The sequence below is a fragment of the Lycium barbarum genome, chromosome 3 (genome assembly GCF_019175385.1).
Source record: "Lycium barbarum isolate Lr01 chromosome 3, ASM1917538v2, whole genome shotgun sequence".
Classification (NCBI taxonomy): domain Eukaryota; kingdom Viridiplantae; phylum Streptophyta; class Magnoliopsida; order Solanales; family Solanaceae; genus Lycium; species Lycium barbarum.
In genome coordinates, this window is record NC_083339.1 from 121,068,083 (window position 1) to 121,088,776 (window position 20,694).

The 20,694-nt window shown below is 36.6% G+C and overlaps 2 protein-coding genes across 2 annotated transcripts; one reads left to right on the forward strand and one right to left on the reverse strand.

The window, feature by feature from the left end:
- Window positions 1-1,235: 1,235 nt before the first annotated feature.
- Window positions 1,236-4,600, forward strand: LOC132632108 (luminal-binding protein 5). Its single transcript, XM_060347939.1, has 8 exons — window positions 1,236-1,402; window positions 1,855-2,122; window positions 2,210-2,424; window positions 2,528-2,770; window positions 2,870-3,349; window positions 3,433-3,587; window positions 3,698-3,780; window positions 3,874-4,600. The coding sequence occupies exons 1-8, from the start codon at window positions 1,345-1,347 to the stop codon at window positions 4,376-4,378; spliced, it is 2,007 nt and encodes a 668-aa protein (XP_060203922.1). The 5' UTR covers window positions 1,236-1,344; the 3' UTR covers window positions 4,379-4,600.
- Window positions 4,601-6,845: 2,245 nt separating this feature from the next.
- On the reverse strand, window positions 6,846-13,409 carry LOC132632109 (acyl-CoA-binding domain-containing protein 1). The gene is made up of 7 exons (XM_060347940.1): window positions 12,779-13,409; window positions 10,641-10,746; window positions 10,397-10,503; window positions 9,086-9,177; window positions 8,653-8,750; window positions 7,529-7,706; window positions 6,846-7,118 (listed from the first exon to the last, which is right to left on the reverse strand). Exons 1-6 carry the CDS (start codon window positions 13,225-13,227, stop codon window positions 7,530-7,532), a joined length of 1,029 nt encoding a protein of 342 aa, XP_060203923.1. The 5' UTR covers window positions 13,228-13,409; the 3' UTR covers window positions 6,846-7,118; window position 7,529.
- Between the last annotated feature and the right edge of the window lie 7,285 nt (window positions 13,410-20,694).

Consider the following 20,694-nt stretch of genomic DNA (forward strand, 5'->3'; position numbering starts at 1 on the left):
AAAATACTAACTCCTAGATAAAAATAAGTAATTTGACTAAACTACCCCTAATTAAATAGGCATTGAGATTTGATCATATAACACTTAAGAGGGGCAAATATGAAAAAACAAGATTAATTCTTTTTTGATTTACTAAGTGATATTTTTTTTTTATCTAAGAAAAAAAAGCTAAGTAAACTCTTTTTTTACATGAATTGAGGAACTCACAAAATGCACATTAATTAGCTAGATTTAGCGATAACCTACTCATAGCAGCTCAAACGAGGCGCATAGGACTTCCTATTAGATGTTTCCATCTATATCATTTGTTTTCATTTCATTTCATGTGTCTTAGTTTGATTCAACATAAAATTTAAGAATAAAATAAAAGAAATTTGCCGCAATATGTTTGATGCACCACAATGCTCTTTCAATTTTATAGTTTTAAACATGCCATTTAAAATATTTAAAGAGTTATGAACATAACATTCTTTCCAAATATATCAATAGACTGAAAAAGAAAAATTAGACACATTAATTAAAATAGAGGAAATAATGGACAAGGGAACGAACACTATTAAGCATTGTTGTGTTTACCCAATTCTCCTGTATTTCAATATGATTAGAAAATAATACCTGTAAATCTTACAATCTATCGGCTATCGTTTGGATTATCACCGTTATAATGTTATTTGCTTGTCATTTAATTTGAAAGTTGTTAATATTAATTTGCACATTTGAAGTGGAATAGGGAATGTCTTATTAGAGTTGAAGTCTGGTAGACATGTCGAAGAGCCAGATTTCTTTTTTAAAGAGATCATGCAAATGTAATGCATTATTCCAATTAAACCAATAACTCCAAGAACATAAATAAAAGAAAAAAAAATTGATGAGAAAAGCTTCACGAACCTTCCAGCAACTTCCTGAACACGTGGAACCTTTTAGGTGTGCACCTTCTCGTATCATCATTAATCACCCGTTCGATACATGAAATTAACGGTTCAGATCAATCCAACTCTAAAACGAATCTGATTGGTTCCTACATTGTGCTCCTCAATTCTAATTGGTCCACGTCATTAAATATGACATGCACAAAAAACAATCAGTTTGCAGAATGAAATGTCAGCACCTCATTGGCTAAGACATCCACATCCCTTATATTTCATTGGTCCACGTCATCACCAGTGACACGTTTCGTCAAAATTCAAAAAAGGAAGACCGACCATTCTTCTAAGTTGTAAATTGTAATTCCAGAAGAAGAAGGTTGCAGAGACACACCTATATATAGTAAGCCTTCAATTGTTGATCTGAAAATCCATAACTGTAAGGAGAAACAAAACATTGTTCATTGGATCTATACGAGCTATGGCTGGTGCGTGGAAGAGACGCGCTTCCTTGAGCGTTTTCGCAATTGTCTTATTCGGTAAGCATTTCTATTTTCCTTTTTCTCTTTTTATTACATAAAATAATCTTCAATTGAAAATTTGAGCTAATGAATTGCTGTGACAAACAAATCAACAATGATTAACTGCAATGTTGATGTGTATTAATTTTTTTTTGACATGACTAATGTATTAGTTCTCAGATCTGCTACTAGTTTGGTTATTTATGTTTAATCTGTTTCGATAAAACCATCCAGATTTAAACTTGAACAATTTTGTTTGGACTAAATTATTACTTATAATTTTGCGTCTTTAAAGTAACGGTAAATCCTGAGTCAATATTATATTTGATCATTCTGAGTTCTCTAATACTAACAATGTTATGTTAAACTAAGTGAAGAATAACATTTATTGAACTAGTTAAACAAGTAATAGTTGTAGATCGACAAAGTCATATACAGTGCACTAATAAGGTTGTTGGATTTGTCAACAGGGAGCTTGTTTGCATTTTCTATAGCTAAAGAAGAAGCTACGAAATTAGGAACAGTTATTGGTATTGATCTTGGAACAACTTACTCATGTGTTGGTGTTTACAAGAATGGACATGTTGAAATTATAGCAAATGACCAAGGTAATCGTATCACCCCTTCGTGGGTAGCCTTCACCGATGGGGAGAGGCTGATTGGTGAAGCAGCTAAAAATCAAGCAGCTGTTAATCCAGAGAGGACCATCTTTGACGTCAAAAGACTTATCGGGAGAAAGTGAGGCATTGTTTTTTTTAAAATTTTGTGTGGAAGTCTCTCTGATATAATTATGATAATGCTGATCACTTATTTATGTGGTGATAGGTTTGATGACAAAGAAGTACAAAGGGACATGAAACTTGTTCCCTATAAGATTGTTAACAAGGAAGGGAAACCATATATCCAAGTTAAGGTCAAAGATGGTGAGACCAAGGTCTTCAGTCCTGAGGAGATCAGCGCTATGATTCTGACCAAGATGAAAGAAACAGCGGAAGCTTACCTTGGAAAGAAAATCAAGGACGCCGTTGTCACTGTTCCAGGTATCGTCAAACATTTCCTGTTTCAGATAGATAATGTGTGATTCCAAACTTTAATGTCGTACAATTGCTGAGCGTATATGTCCAATCTCTTTTGAATACGCAGCATACTTTAATGACGCCCAGAGGCAGGCCACTAAGGATGCAGGTGTCATTGCTGGTTTGAACGTGGCAAGAATCATTAATGAACCAACTGCAGCTGCCATTGCCTATGGGTTAGATAAGAAAGGTGGTGAAAAGAACATCCTTGTCTTTGACCTTGGTGGTGGAACATTTGATGTTAGTATCCTTACTATTGACAATGGTGTTTTTGAGGTTCTTGCCACAAATGGAGACACTCATCTTGGAGGTAATGATGAATTTCAAAGTCTTAAAAGAGAGTTAAATAACTTTCGTCTTCCCATCAGCCTTGTTCACTTGCTCATCATGTATCTATTGTTTCTTGCAGGAGAGGATTTTGACCAGAGGATTATGGAGTACTTCATTAAATTGATAAAGAAGAAGCACGGAAAGGACATTAGCAAGGATAACAAGGCTTTGGGAAAGCTCAGGAGAGAAGCTGAGCGTGCCAAGAGAGCTCTGAGCAGTCAGCATCAAGTCAGGGTAGAGATTGAGTCTCTCTTTGATGGTGTGGATTTCTCTGAACCACTTACTCGAGCTCGTTTTGAGGAGCTGAACAATGATTTGTTCCGGAAGACAATGAGTCCTGTTAAGAAGGCTATGGATGATGCTGGGCTACAAAAGAACCAGATTGACGAAATTGTCTTGGTTGGTGGAAGTACCAGGATTCCAAAAGTACAACAGCTTTTGAAAGATTATTTTGATGGCAAAGAGCCTAGCAAGGGTGTCAACCCTGATGAAGCAGTTGCTTATGGTGCAGCTGTACAAGGAGGAATCTTGAGTGGAGAAGGAGGTGATGAAACCAAAGGTAATGCTTCTTCCAGACTTATTTCAGCCATTTGAGAGTTTTCTATGGCAAAGTATTAACATTTTCTTCTGAATTTTGACCAGATATTCTTCTCTTGGATGTGGCTCCACTGACTCTTGGTATTGAAACTGTTGGAGGAGTGATGACAAAGTTGATCCCAAGAAACACTGTCATTCCTACTAAGAAGTCTCAAGTCTTCACCACTTACCAGGACCAGCAGACAACAGTCACAATTTCGGTATATACTTGAGACTATTTTCCTAATTTGCTGAATGTGTTGTGCAAAACTCAGAAAGAAGATTATCTTCGGATTTTATGGCTTTTCTGACTTGAAACTCTCACCTCCAGGTCTTCGAAGGTGAACGAAGTATGGTAAAGGACTGTAGACTGCTTGGGAAATTCGACTTAACAGGAATACCTCCAGCTCCAAGGTACTTATCCAACTGCTTTTGATAGAGAGAGTATTTGAGGAGTTGCATTTGCTTGCTTGATTATAATTTTTTTTTCCTTGCTCTTTTCAACAGAGGAACACCTCAAATAGAAGTTACTTTTGAGGTTGATGCCAACGGTATCTTGAATGTGAGAGCTGAGGATAAAGCCTCTGGAAAGTCAGAGAAGATCACCATCACCAATGACAAAGGTCGCTTGAGTCAAGAAGAAATTGATCGTATGGTCAGGGAGGCCGAGGAGTTTGCTGAGGAGGACAAGAAGGTGAAAGAAAGAATTGACGCCCGAAACAGCTTGGAGACTTACGTATACAACATGAGGAACCAAATCAATGACAAGGACAAACTTGCAGACAAATTAGAGTCTGACGAGAAGGAGAAGATTGAAACCGCCACAAAAGAAGCACTTGAATGGATGGACGACAACCAGAGCGCTGAGAAGGAGGATTACGACGAGAAGCTGAAGGAAGTCGAAGCTGTCTGCAACCCAATTATCACGGCTGTGTATCAGAAGTCTGGTGGAGCCCCAGGAGGCGCCAGTGAGGATTCCAACGAGGATGATGATTCACATGACGAGCTTTAATCGAATTTGTAGGTTAATAGTTTTCTGGTTCCCAAATAGTTATAAATACACTTTCTATGATTTCTTTTGTAACTTCACCGTATGGAGGGTGGAACGTAGAACAACTTGGAAGAAACCGTGAGTGAAGGACGTAATGTCGCTCTGGTCTCTTTCCTCTTGTTCATTTTTTTCGTACACCTGTATAGACGTATTTTAATTCAGAGTTCAAATTTCTTATATTCATTCCATTGCTCGATTTATTGACTTATCTTTAAAGGCTTGTTGCCAAGCATTGAGTTTGACTATAAAGATCTCCCTCTTTTCATTGTTAAATTTGATAGAGGCTACCAAGTAACCAGTCTAGTATATGCTATTTTTCAAACGGGATTTCAAGAGCAAGGGAGATCCGAAGAACCACCAAACCCAAGAATTTCGTGACCAATGTTCAACAAGAACAAGAATGTCTCGTCTGAAGACCGTGCTTTTCCTTGAATCATAAATTGAACGGATAACGTAACATATTGGGCATTGCCAAGCATAGTAAGGCCTGTTTCCACTTATTGGAGGTCTGAATCTAAATGATTCAAATCTTAAGTCATTAAGTGCATTTGTTTGCATTAAGATCTAAGCACTTATTGAGTTTGAATATGTCTTAATCATTAAGATCTTAAATCAAATCTTAATATCATTAAGAGGTATTTTTGTATGAAACTTTTTTATCATCAGCTCCCACCCCAACCCCAAACCCTCCACCTCAACTTTACCCTCAGCCATTCTCCATTCCAACCCCACCCATCCACCTCAACCCCACCCCCACCACCCACCCTCCACTTCAACCCCTCACTTCCCACCACCCCCACCCCACCAACAACCCCAATCTCACCCTATACCACCCACCCCCACTCCCCACCACCAACCCCTACCTCACACCACCCACCACCCACCCCCACGTCCTACCACCAACCCCTACCCCACACCACCCATCCGCACTCCCCACTACCCCCACCTCCCACCACTATCCCCACCCCACTCCCCACCAACCCTACCCCACTACCTCCCACACCTTACCCCAACCACCCACGACCCACTCACCCCTCCACCCCCACTCACCACCCACCACGATTACAAAACATCTCCACCGTTAATAGTGAACATAAATGTTTCATTTATTTTTAATCAAATAATATTTTATTTTATTAAATCTGTATTTATTTTCTACTATTTAGTTACTTTTTAATTTAAATTGTATATTTATTATGTTTCTATAAATATATTATGCACATCCAGATATTGAAAAACAAACAGTTTAATCATTCAGTGTTCAGAGCTAGGGACAATATCTTAATCATTCGAATGTGCATTCAGATTCAGATGTCTTAATCTTAATGAAAACAAATGAGGCCTAAAGCTTATATACTACTCCCTCCTTACCATAATAAGGGTAACGTTATCCAAAAAAAATTTGTCTCATATTGTCATCTTAGGAAATCAAGACATAAGTTGATTAGTTTTTTCAACTCTATCTTTAAACAAAAACTGAAAAGTTAGAGTAACGTCTAAATGATGATTAAAAAAGCCATATGGTAATTTGGTATTGTTGAATTCCCAATGTTAAAAAGTATTACTACTTGTGCATGTGTTTATCAAGAGGAAAAAGTCATTTATTTTTATTATTAGTTTCTTAATTTGCGTGTTTTGGCTAAGGTGACACATATTATGAGACTGAGGGAGTATCTAATTTAGAGCCTATTTGGATTGGCTATTTTTTAGGTGCTTCTAAGCCAAAATAGCTCTTAATCACTTTTGTAGTGTTTGGGTAAGATCAAAACATATTTTTAAGCACTTGTTTTAAATTAAGATGACAAAAATAAGCCATAAGTCAAAGGGCAATTTGCACGATTACCCTTATTCGGGGGTGGTCTTTAATTTTTGGCCCTCAAATTGCTGATCTTTAATTTTTGTCCTTCGCCTAAAAACCATGAATTCCTCGAACTCCCGCTTAGTCAAAAATTTAAAAACAATCGCAAGACAGAGTTTGGATTTTGCAAGGCAGAATTTGCCTGCACTACCTTAAGACAGAATTTGCTACCTTATAACGTAGAGTTTGCCTAAAGGTAGCAAACTCTCCTTAAGTCAGAATTCGCCTTCATCCATAAGGCAAACTCTACCTTAAGGTAAAGTTTGAATTCAAAATTCTACCTTGCAATTTTTTTTTAAAGTTTTAATTGAGAGAGGATTCAAACACGAAACTCGTAGATTTTTAGGCGAAGAGAAAAAATTAAAGACCAGCACCTTTGAAGGCCAATCCGTACAAAAAAATATAAGTTAAAGCCATAAGCCCATCGAAATGGTGTCTTAGTCAAAGTTGACCCCGTATGCTGCCGGAGCATCGTTAAATACTCTCCTCGTTCCAGCTTGTGTGAATTATCCCTTTCCAAATTTAAAAATTTTAACCTCATTTATCCTACAACTAAGTAAAAGCAAGCTCTTCTCAGAAAACACCTTGCTCAACACTGATTCCGGGATTCTTAAGGATTGGAAGTTTGAGACCCAAAGTTTCAAAGGTCTTCATTTTCTTTTTTAAAATTGCATGCTCAATACTCACACATAAAGTAAAACGGGAGTATATTTTAACTACACCAGTAAGCGTCAGAAACCAATGCTTCAAGAATCAAGTGGTTAAGTCAGAACAACTGAGGATGGCTATTGACGGTTATCTGAGCATTTCCCTAACCGCACTTCCCATTAGAGATTCAATGATCTGCACATGATGAATTGAGTGAGCGAAGGAGATGTCGTACATGTCTAAAAAAAAAATGTAAAACACAAACCAGATAGTGTATTTAATAATATTTCAGTTTCCAGTTTCCAATTAGAAACAATGTTACCCTGACATTCAGAAGGGTAAGCAACCAATGTAGTAACCTCAAAAGCAAAATAATCAATCACTTTTTACGTTCGGTTACTCCTTTCTTGAAGCAATCTTATTGCTCCATGCTCCATTTATAACTGACAGCACAGAAGCTACAAAATATAGCATGCTTTACTTTACTAAAATCTAGAAGAGAAAATCCCTTCATGGAATATTAGAAATAGGTTCTACACAAGCATGTACAGCAGTAAGATGATCTATCAGTAGAAACGGAGAAAAAAGAACAAAATATGCTGTACGTTAGTTGTGGGCAGTTGCCTGCTGCAACCAAGGCCAGTGCAACTCGCAGACGTCACGAGGGCAGTCACCTTCATTATCCTTAATCTCTACGTCAGCACCATGCTTTACGAGAAACTCAGCAATATCTTCCCTTTCACAAACAGCAGCATAATGCAGTGCCGTCTGGCCCTCAAGGTCCTTCAATGATCAAAATAACTTCTTGTAAGTCAGTGTATCACAAAAGCAGGAAACTAGATGCACCCAGAGACATTGGAAACAAATTGAAGAATTAAGAGCTCCAATGCTTATAACCAAGTTCTGCAAACTCTAACCTTCCAACTAAAGAATTTGCAGCCACATAAGCTCTAGTCTAATATTTCCCAAGGTACAGACCTTTAGGGAAACAAACTATGGATGAAGACCACTTTGATTTAGCTCTCTATGACAATTCCACTAGCCAAGAGTTACAACATGTACACCCGTTTTAATTATGTTTCGAGTAATATTAGGGTTTGAGGTAAGACATGGCTGTTTCTCATACTGCACTTGCATTCTGAGTGACATTAGGTTTTCAGGTAAAATTAACATTCTTATGTGCCACTTGCATTTTGTGTACAGTAGGTTTCCTTTAAAGCATAGGCCACACTTGAGTTTGCTTGATGTTAGGGTTTTCCTTAAACCATCTGCCTCACATGTATTTGGGTGTATTTTGGCACACTATTGACCTCATCATGCTTTGTGATTCCATGGTCAGACAATGCAATTTTACGACTCACTAGGTTTAGTGAAGCTTTCAGCACAGTAGTCTTCTTTCCTCTCTCTCTCTCTCTGCAAATCTTGCACCTATATTGTTCTTTGCCTCTCTTTTAGTTCCAACAAAATGAAAAAATCTCAAAAACACTATATTGAAGAGAGTGAGGGGAAGAGAGAGGGAGAGAGAGGGGAGAGGATGCATATACAAGAAAATTACAGCTACTTCACGTAAGGTTATGACACTTCTAAGATTTCAAATGAAACAAATCATGCAACAAAATACAAGCCCTACAAAGTATATATAATATTAAATTACCGAATGAAACAAGATTAGAGGTTCAGCATAATGCAAAATTATATGCACCTTGGCTATATTGAAAATTATATGTACCTTGGCATTTACATCGGCATTCCTGCTTAAAAGCAATTTAGCGATGCTGAGATGACCACGATCTACAGCCCAGTGCAACGGGGCACGACCCTCACTGTCTGGAATCATTTCAAGAAAGAAATTTTAATCAGGAGGAACATCAAACAAACGGCAAGAGAGCAAAAGCTGCACTACAAGTTCCTGGTAGACATCATTCAAGTTCCAAGTCTTAGGTCACACTCGCCCACCCTAAACTTTCTCCAGTTCACTCTATTTAATTTTTTTTCTTGGTAGTAGTGCAAGAGAATCTTCTTTCAAAGAAGACTGACCAGTCCTCAGAGTTGGTCATTAATTAAAAACTATAAACAATACAAATAATAGTGAATCAAATGTATCAACATTAGAACACCACACGTACTTCAAAAGAATTTTATATATCACATTGAGAACCAACCTTTCACATTCACAGGAACGCCACTTTCAATGCACTTAAGCAAGTTCTCCCCGTCCCCTTCTCGTGCAAAGGCATGTATTTCATCTAATTTTCTGCAAAGAAATAGTGAGCATGTGATTTATCAGATTTCTTCTTCCCGAAATAGACACATGTAGATAAAAGACAAAATAAACAAAGAAAGTTACACAACTTGAAAATCACCAACAAAGTACAGCTAGTTCAAAAGTTCATCCTCCAGATAAACAAGACAAAAGTAGTTAAATAAGGACTAAAACTTGTTAAGACAAAGATTAGATGTCGTTACTTTGTTAGCACCATTTGCCTCCTAGTGCAGGAAAAATAAATTACGATTAAAAGACAAAACAAACTCTACAAACAAACCAGATTATCAGAGTGAAACTCCAAAGCATGTTTCTGCTTTTTGATGCGAAGACGAACTAGTTATAGACTAATTAGCCCATAGCAGATTGTCAAAGACCGTCCTACTCAAACAGAAGAAAGGACGACATCCGCGCCGTACCCAGTACCCATTTTACAGAAGTCCAAAAGAACAATGACTAGGTTAAAGTTAAACTGTCAAGCCAATTAGTGAAGGGGAGCCTTGGAACCACGGTAAAGTTGTCTCCGTGTGACCTATAAGTCATGGGTTCGAGCCGTGGAAGCAGTCAATAATGCTTGCATTAGGGTAGGCTATCTATATCACACTCTTAGGGTGCGGCCCTTCCCCAGACCTTGCGTAAATGCGGGATGCTTTGTGCACCGGGCTGATCTTTTTGCCAAGCCAATTAGTGAAAGATCTTCAGGGTTAGAACTCACAATAAAGTTTGGTTGATTCCAGCGAAACTGTTAAGATTTCCTTTGACAGTAGAGTAATTTTAGGTAGAAAATTCAACTATTACTGGGTAGGGGTTGGACATAAAAAAGGAACAGAACCTGGCGTACTTATACAACCATTTAATTCTAATTTTTCTCCTCTCCTTTCCCATTTTGATAGTACTACATATGATAGTACTCCATACGCTTGCTTGAAGAAGACGAGTTGCTTACACTTTGTTAGGAGAAAATGTGAGTACAATGTATTTAAATAGTAAAATTGGGTCCTACAACCGTTGAGTTACATAAAACATATTAAAACCTTCCTTTAAAGAAAGTGCAACACTTATTTGAGTGGCTTAGCAAGGATATTTTTCAGGACATAGGGAGTGCATGATTTCCCCAGAGGGGCACATTTAAATTTGTTATACAAGTCACAGTATAAACAAAAACCACAGACTGCAAAAGTTTAAGTTCACACAAGTTCAGAAACCTTACAACTCATTTTCGGATTCCTCCTCACTAATGAAGGTACTGAAAACCGGTCCCATTGGCCCTCTAGAATCTGCATTACGTGCACCGCTACTTTCTTCGCCCTTCTTTTTCTATTCGAGCATGTTCAGGAGGCAAAACAGCAATAAGAAAACAAGAGCAGCAAGAAAAAAAAAGTAGTAAATTTATTAAGAACAGGAAAACAAAGGCATGACAGAACGCTATTAATAACAAAAGATGTGTGTCTTACATTTGCAGACCCATCAAGCCAGGAAGGATATAACTCAGTCACGATATCAAGATACTTCTCCATGGCTTCTTCAGGAGGCATGGCACCCAATTTCTGCCATGCATTCCTAATATATGATCAAAGTAAATCTTAGCATCAGTCAGGCAAGAGAGAGCAACCAAATATACTACTAATAACTTAGAAAACATTTGATCTATCAAAAAACTTAGAAAATAAGTTAAGAGGATTTCTTTTGATGACCTTACATTTTTCCACTGTTAAAGCTTTGAGAAAGGCTACCAGCCTAGTATATGCTATTTTTCAAATGGGATTTCAAGGAGAAGCGGACCCCAACCCCCCAAATAAGTTTTTTGATCAAGTTCAAAAAGAATTACAGCCAGTATGTTTTAAAAGAAAAACTCTTTCTCAAGCCAGATCACGTCATTGAGATCTGAGAAAATATCTCTCATGCATTGGAAGATTTCTTTTTCTAGATGATTACTATAGCGGAATCATGTCGTGAAAGATGCCACAAGCAACTTTATTCAAAACAAACCGGAATCAGAACAATTTGATTTTCCAAGCAAGGTATCAGAGAAGTCCTCAGGAACTTCCATACTAAACTTCCACTTAACTCATCTCTTATTATCATCCTATTGTTTATCATAGCTAACAGTAGATTTTCATAAATCAATTTCATAACCTTCGCTAATCACATGCATCACAAAAGTTCACTATTTGAGTTACTTTTCCTTCATTAAGATAACAAGGACACGTAACATGACGTCTTATAATAGATCCAATAGTGCTCGCTCTCTCTCTCTCTCTCTAAACCAGAGTATCAGATTTACCAACAAGTGTCATCAAACTATCTACGCAAATACAACAGTCATAAAGAACTTCTACATTCTAACTACTCCCTCCATCCCAATTTAAGTTTCTTACTCTCCTTTTTGGTCTGTCCTAAAAAGAGAGTACCTTCTATATTTAGTAAGTTTTCCAATTCCAACATTCTACATGGCAAGTTTAAGACCACAAGATCTAAAGGACTACACACATCTCTAATTTAAGACCACGGGATTCAAAGGTCTTTGTGCCCAGTAAAACTAAGACACTTAAATTGGGATGAAGGGAGTATCAAACAAATGATAAACTAAACTAAGATCATACTAAACGTCAAAAGCATTTAAATTCATGGTCAGCAAAAACAATTAAAGGCGGATTTTCCAGAGCATTACCACTTGGCACGAGCAGTCATTTTGAGAGCGGATGGGTGTGGAGCAGTGCAAGGTTCCTCAGTCGCAAAACTCAAACTACTTAATTTGCTAATCACATGCATCACAAAAGTTCACTATTTGAGTTACTTTTCCTTCATTAAGATAACAAGGACACATAACATGACGTCTTATAATAGATCCAATAGTGCTCGCTCTCTCTCTCTCTCTAAACCAGAGTTTCAGATTCACCAACAAACGTCACCAAACTATCTACGCAGGTACAACAGTCATAAAGAACTTGTACATTCAAACTTCTCCATCCCAATTTAAGTTTCTTACTTTCCTTTTGGTCTGTCCTAAAAAGAGTGTTTCTTTCTATATTTAGTAAGTTTTCCAATTCCAACATTCTACACCGCAAGTTTAAGAGAACAAGATTTAACAAACAACACACATCTTTAATTTAAAACCACAAGATTCAAAAGTCTCCATTTGTTTCTTAAACTCCGTGTCCAGTCAAACTAATACACCTAAATTGGGACGGAGGGAGTATCAAGCAAATGACAAGCTTTCTAAAACCATACTAAACGCCGAAAGCATTAAAATTCAGGTTCAGCAACAACAATTAGAGGCGAATCTTCGCATTACCATTTGGCATGAGCAGTCATTTTGCGAGTGGATGGCAGTGCAAGGTCCCTCTCAAACTAGTTAATTTGCTAATCACATGTATCATAAAAGTTCACTATTTGAGTTACTTTTCCATCACTAAGCTAACAAGGATATATTATAATAGATCCAATCAGATTTACCAACAAATGTCATCAAACTATCTGAGCAAATACAAGAGTCATAAAGTAAGCAAATGACAAGCTAAACTAACATCATACTAAACAACGAAAGCATTTAAATCCAAGACATGAAAACAATTAAACGCGTATGCATTACCACTTAGCACGAGCAGTCATTTTGAGAGCGGATGGTTGAGGAGCAGTACAAGGACCTTCAGTAGCAATCTTATAAAGTCCATAAAGCTGCAATTGCACCTCATTGGACACCTTATGCGACCGATCAGCAGCCGTAGCAGCCACAAAGGCAGTAGCAGCACTAAACGCTTCATCCAACTCAGTACTCTCTACGCCTTCCCAATCATCATCACTATCCGAAACGACGTCGTTGTTGCTCTGAATTAGCGGCTCGGCAGCACTAGCATTAGTATTAGTATTCGTATCGTCCGATTGAATTTTGGGTTCGTCTTCGTTGGAAACATCGCCACGTGTAATACGAAGATTTTCGTCACGGAAAGCGAAGATAATAGAGAAGAGTTTGGCGAGAAGGAAAGAGAAAATAAGACCGAAGATGACTGATTGTACATACTGCTGCCAATCCTCCCCCATGATTATTATTATTCAAAACCCTAGATCGTAGGGAAATAAAATAACTCAACTCTGTGTGTGTGTGTGTGTGTGTGTGTGTGATGAAAGAGGAAAAAGGAGGGCAAGGGATAGTTGAGCTTTGGCAGTACCACAAATGAAATTGTTGGCAGTTGTTATCTGGGGATCGTTATACATATGTATACTTTTACTGTATACAGTGGCATTCATGTACCCTCCTTTTATGTACCCCCAAACCAAGAACTTTCTCATTTCGTCTTTAATCAAATCATACTCCCTCTGTTTACGTTTTATTGTATTCTAAAAATAGATTTTTAATTTTACTTATTATTTTTAACATATTAAGAAAAGGTAATTTTTTTTTATTTTATCTATAGTATTAATTACTCATTTTAAATCATTTTTCAAATTCATTAAAAAAAATGCACCAATTAATATGAGTATCATCATAAATTAAGCACTTCATTTATTATTTCTTAAGGGGTATGCAAAATTCATAGTGAACAAGTACAAGTGAACGAGAGAGTATTTGATTGAATATATACGACCCCCTCCCCTTCAATTTGTTTTTCTTACTTTTTTTTAGTTTGTTTAAAAAATAATATTTCTTTATTTTATTGACAACTTTTTAATTTCAACTTTTCACGTGATATGTTTAAGACCACAAGATTAAAGAACATTTTGATAGATTCTACATATGTTTAGTTTAACATCACGAGACTCAAAAATCTTCTTTACTTTTTTAAATTTTGTGCCAAATCAAAACCAGATAAATAAATTGAAACGGATGGAGTAAAATAAATACTCATATTACTATTAGTGAAACATATTTTTTACAAATATAATACTACTCAATTTCATTTTATGTGTCTAAGTTTGAATATTGGACACAGAATTTAAGAGAATTAAGGAAATACTTTTGAATCTTGTGAGCTTAAATTAAAAATGTGTGTGACAACCATATATCCTTGAATCTTTGTGATCATAAACATGTCATATAAATTGTTTCGAGTTACAGTGTTAACACTAAATATAAAAAGTGTCATTTTTTTAAACAGACTAAAAATTAAAGTAAGACACATAAATCAAAATAGAGGGAGTAATACTAGAGAGTGAAGTACCAATCCTAGAAAATGAAAAATGTGATCATCGAGTAGTGACTTGGTAATTGAGCTTAAGATGATTTAATACCGTCCAAACCTACAAAGACGAATATTCAAATGTATTTAGTTGCATATGATTCGTAATTACATTGATTTTGTTTTTATAAGGTACAAATATATAATCTACCGTATGATAATGGGTTAGTATATGTTTTTTCAGTCATTTCGATTTTCGGTTGCTCTATCATAATCAAAACTCTTGCTATCGGTATTGATATACCTCTTGACAATGCAACGTGAAGTTGTCATGTCATAAAGTATGTTGTGGCAGCTGCGCAAACATGGGGGATTGCGTTGATCTGTATTTTATTTATCGTTACTGCAAAGTGCAAACCATAAACATATTGAATAACTTCTTACAAATTTGAAGGTATGTATTCTTCATTTTTCTGGCGTGAAATATTTTGCCAGTTCAACTAAATAATGATTTTGCTCTTATGGAATATTTGACATATCCAATTTTTTGAAATAAATTATCTTATTTTAAAATAACAGTCATACAACTACCATCACTATTTAGTTATAGATATAAGTTCAACTTATTCAAAGCAAAGGGATGTATTTTTTAGGAGATGGGCGTATGAGTTATTGAAATTGAGAGAGTAGTAATCATTAAATCTTTCGGGTAATCCTTATAATTACCTTTGAAGAGTTTGTGCAAGAGAGAGTTCAAGAGATCAGAGTCCTTTAAATTTTCATCCTTTAGAGAAAGGATTTCTTCCATCAGAAATGGATGCTGGTTCTCTATTATTATTTTTTGCATTGCAAAGAATCATAATAATACTTGAAATAACTTGCTATCGTAGTAGCCACATGCATCTCAGAATCTTCCGAGCAATCCTCATAGTTTGCCTCTGAAGAATTTGTGGAGGTTTGTGTTGTTAATGTAGTAAGGCTTTTGATTTGAATGTAGGTTCCGTTCATGGTATTCTGATGAAGAGGTGGCTGCTCAATTTAGCCATTTTGACATAAATTTCTTCATTGATTTCATCAAGAGTAAGAGATGAGGACCATCGGAAAAGTCGTTAGAGAAAACTATCAAGAAGAAATTATGAAAGAACTTTTTACTAAGGAGAGGATTGTGGGGTTTATATAGTGGGAGAGGGCGTGTGGATGTGGGTGGGAGAGAGAGAAGGGTATAAACGTACAATAACATATACATATGAGAGAGCTCATCGTTTTCTACATCATTGACCAATACTCCTACACGAAACTACCAAAACAAATTCAATTACTTGTCATATAAATTTAAAAGGCTTTTCCTTTTTTATTTTTGATTTTCGTCTTAACATTAATTATATTTTTATCTTCTCCCTAGGTTGATTTAGCTAGTACTTCACCATATTAACTTTCTAGCATAATAATAGCGCCCAAAAAGCAATTAGCAACGAGAGAGAGAGAGAGATAGAGAGATAGAGAGATGCAGTGTGGGATCGCAGGCATGTGGGAGAGACATAAGAGTATAATAGCAGATACAGAGGGTAGCTTGTCGTTTATTGCACGGGTGACCAACATTCCTACCTTTTAGGGAGTGCTAATTTTGAATCTTTATATTGTCTCTTCTATAAAAAATTTATATATTGTGTGTGTCTTTAATGCATATCTGCTTCTTAAAGGAAAAACACACTTTTATTAGCTAATATATTGTCACAATATTCTAGTAGTATTAATTAGTACAAGCATATGACATATTGGTGCCATGGAAAAAATAAAATAAAAATATTTTTTCTCCTCATGCGTGAAATGTATCTCTAACCCTCTACCTCTATATTTATTGATTCATTTAATTTCTTTTTTTTGGCAAACAAAAAAGTATAACAAGTCTAAGGACTACATATTTGAAAGTGTTATTTTGAAACCTTCAAAACCCTAACTAAAATATGGTAAACATTAATCAACGGGCTCCTTTGACAAACTCAATAAGGGATGAATGATTTTTTCATAACATAATGAAAAAGTCGAATTAAAATAACTAAATGGCTAATATTATAGTACTAGGTGGTGATGGATTGTATTAGGTGCCCAGTACTACAAAAGTTGAATTGATTATATAGCTTTGACATGAGAGTGCAAAAAGAAAAAATTAATGCATGTAAAGGTCAAACATGACAAATGTCTATACATGTGTTAAACCGATAACTTAACCAAAATTATGTATAATAGGATTACTTTTATAAATAATACATTTATAGAACATCAGTAGTGTTACAAGTTGCTTTCATTGTGCCTTAGCGCCCGTAACGCTGCACGTCAGCCGTGCAAGTGTCTAGCGCTAACTGTGCAAGACACTGTGCACTATCATCAATCATCATAAGCATCAGGCAGAAGGGCAATGCGGGAGGCAACGATTATGTACAAATATTGTATTGCATGTCCTAAGAGTGCCAAGGGATCTCATCAAGGACTTGGGGTGAGCGCAAGGGTCTAGCCTATGGGCAACGGCCGCGTGCGTGCCCCGAGTGTCAGTACCCCGCGTTCTTAACCAATAGTTGGAATCTTGGAATTTCTGGTGAAAAGCCCATTCCTAGAATGTTATTGAAAATGTTTACCAAGTTTGGCTTCATTCTGAGATCGTTTACCTATGTGCTTGACTTAGCCAAAGAGCAGTGGCATTGTCGTAATTATTCAAAGCTTCCAAAAGTTATATCTCTTTACTCGAGTATGAGAATGGGATGAAACTTCATGGAGGTGTAAAGGAAGTCAAGACTGTTAGTATACTGTGTACACAACATACTGCATTTCTTGGAGATAAAGTATCACTTTAGATACATATGTTGCACATGCAACCAATGTTGTGTACACAACATCCATGCCCTTGCTGCAATTTGTTGAAATTTTCTGCTATTTCGCCCAATTTCATTGACAATTGTTCCATTCATTTCGAGTAGTTTGATCAACTATGACCTCCAGTCTTGTACCTTCGTTCGCAATCATGATGATACCACAGTCGCAGGAACAAGGCTCTGATACCAATTGTAATGAACTAAGCAGTAATTAAAAGAATTGACACGAATTTTGGGACAATTTTCAAGGTTTATATAAATTGAAAGTGTACGATTACAACTAATGGAAAAACTGAATGGAAATGATAGCTAATCAAATTATCTCTTGAACTCCATGACTGATTATGCATGAGGAATATAAGAGAAAAGAAATGGGATTAAGAAAGAATTGAGGAAGAAGCAGAAAAGAGATGAAAAAGATGAAAGAGATAACAAAGAAATAATACCGGTAATTAGTTAGGGATTGTTCCCTGCCAGGTTCGTTATATGACCCTTTCCTTGAATTAATCATAGCCCTCCAGCCTCGCTAATCAACTCTACACCTGAGCTTTACACATGTTTTATTCTCCTTTGCATTTTAATTCTTTTTCTTTAATTACCCCAAATTACTTCTGTTCATAACAGTGCGGCGTGGGTGCGGTGCGGTTTCTGTCTTAACCCGCAACATTACAACCTACCCCGCCCCGCCTAGCTTCTTCACCTGCGTTAATCTGCCCCATGCCCACTTGCACACACCCGCCTTGCACCGCAAAATGTTAGTCTAGTATCTCTGCAATTCAGAATCCCCATTCAAAATTGAAACATAATTAGTAGTATTCCTTATCTACATTACACAAACTTCCCCAAAATAACTTTTTACACTGTAGTACAATAACTAGTGAAGACGCAAAAGGAAATTTCATATATAACTTTATCAGAGTTAACAAATAAATATTTAAAGCATTTAGTAACACATGTCGCTTCGGCAGCATTTAACATACCCTGAAGGAATACAATTCCAAACAAAACTAGGATCTTGGTAGCAAAAAGGTATAGAATAGCTTTTCCAAATGGTAGCAAAAAATAAAGTAATTCTAATTTTGCTTCCTCAGAAATAAAATACCATAGACAGAAGAGGAAAATAATTTTAAAGTAAATTTATAAGAGAAGAAACAGAAAGCAACAAACAATTAACCAAACGAATTTAAGATTCTAACACCATTGTAAGGAAAAAAAATTGTTCTATTTTTTTTTTTTTAATAATTCCTCCATAGTGGAGAGGGGTTAGGCAGACCCCAACTTGTATATATCAACCAAAGGGAAAGATATACAAATGGGAGGAGTCTTATCCTTGCCTCTATGTGGAGTACAAAGGATAAATAGGTCCTCCTTGTACAAACTGTGTCCTTTATAACTCAGGACAGTAATATGATAAGATGTACATGAAAAGACAACAAAATGAGAGTTAGTGTTCATGTACATAGCCAGCAGGCCATAGCAAAAAAGCAAAAACTGCATGTTAATCATTGTTGAATATGAACTCCTTCTTCTTGACTGTGATCCTAAGATTAGGGAGTTGATCTTGATGAATCTTCAAGAGGGCTTTGACTTGTCTTGGAATAACTCTTTCCTCAGTGAAGAATATCTCATTTTTCTCAATTGCTCCAATATTCGCCAAAGTGTCAGCAATACAATTAGCCTCTCTATAATAATGTTTCACCTGATAAGTTCCTTTCGCTAATAGGTTGATGATCTGCTCCATTTCAGTTCTGATAGCCTATGGCCCTTTAATTTTTCCTTTGATCAGATTGACCAAAATCATGGAGTCAGTTTCTATAGTGACATTATCAACGCGATTTGTCACACACCCCTGGAGTCCTTTAAGGATGGCATTCGCCTCGGCTTTATTATTGGTAGAAATCCCGAAATATTAGTAAAAAGCCAATCTCATATTTCCAATGTGATCTCTCAGAACACCACCACTTACAGCTTCTCCGGGGTTGCCCTTACAACAACCATCAATGTTGAGTTTATACCAATTAGTGCTAGGTTTTTGCCAAGTGATGAATTTGGTATCTAGACTAGGAATGGCCTTCTCCACCTTAATGCATATATCAGACCAATTTCCTTTAAAATTCAAGCATTGAAACTGGCTATTAAGAACTAAAGTCATCAACCAAGTGACCATCTCTTTAATCTTGACCATAGACATAGGAATACCATTAAATCTAGCATAACATCTGCTTTTCCAAATTTCCATCATATAATTAGAGGAAGGCATTGAATCATCAAGGCTTGAATGTCATTTTTTGCCTTGATCAGCCACCATTGCATGGTAGTGGATTTGAGTGATCCAGGTTGAATTTTGATGCCCAAGATGCTTCCGAAAAAGTTCCAAAGTTGTGCAATATCACTTTGAGCAAATAGTGCTCAACATTCTCTTCATGTCCGTCCCTACAGCAGTTGCATTTGGATGGGCCTGTCACTCTAAACTTCTTGACCCTGTCATCAGTAGCAATGCCTTTTTTAAGTACTTTCATCGTAGAAAAGGAAACTTTAAAAGGAATTTTAGAATGTCAAGTATTTCTAGCACTAAGAGACGGCAATTTAGACTTCCTGATTATAGACCATGCTAATTTGCAGCTGAATTCGCCATTTTGAAAAGGTGTCCAGATAGCTCTGTCCTTCTGCCCCTTATGAATATGGATCTGGAAAATGTTATGGATGAGGTTGTTGGGGATGGTAGCCTTGATAGCATCTTCTTTCCAATTTCCATCCTGAATAAATTCAGCCACCATAATGTTCTTCGATTTCCTTCCTTGAGGATTAATTTTGGCTAAAAGTCCCAGACCTGTCCAATTATCCCACCAGAAGGACACCTTGCCCTCACCAATGCTCCATAACATATTTGGTTCATAGAGTTCTTTAATATTCATGAGCCTTCTCCATGTGTGAGATTGATCATAAACACCCTTTCTGGCAACAGGATGAAGCCTTTTGCAGTATTTGGCCTCAAGAAAATCTCTGAGAAGGGATTTTTTAGTCCTGAAATTCCACCAATTCTTGACAGAAAATGAGTCACAAAAGCTCTGGATCTTTATGCTACTAATACCACCCTCTGAAGTACGATAGCATAGATCGTCCTATGCAATCCAATGGTGTTTTTTCTTACCATCGGCTTCACCCCAAAAAAATCTAACCATCAGGCTATCAATTTGTTTAAATGTGCCTTTGGTAGGTTGAACTACTGAGCATATATGAAGAGGGAGTGCGGATAGGATAACTTTAAGCATTACTGCTTTGCCACCTACAGAGAGAGTTCTAGTCTACCAAGTGGTGACTTTCTTAGCCACTCTAACCACCAAATCACTAAAGTAACAATTCTTTTTCTTACCAAGGAAAATAGGACTTCCTAAGTATTTCATAGGGAATCTGGTGTGTGGGAAGCCTGTAATAGCCCTGATATCATCTTTGAAGTGACTAGATGAACCATAAAACCAAATTTATTCTTGTTCACCATCTGGCCAGACACATTTTCATAAAGT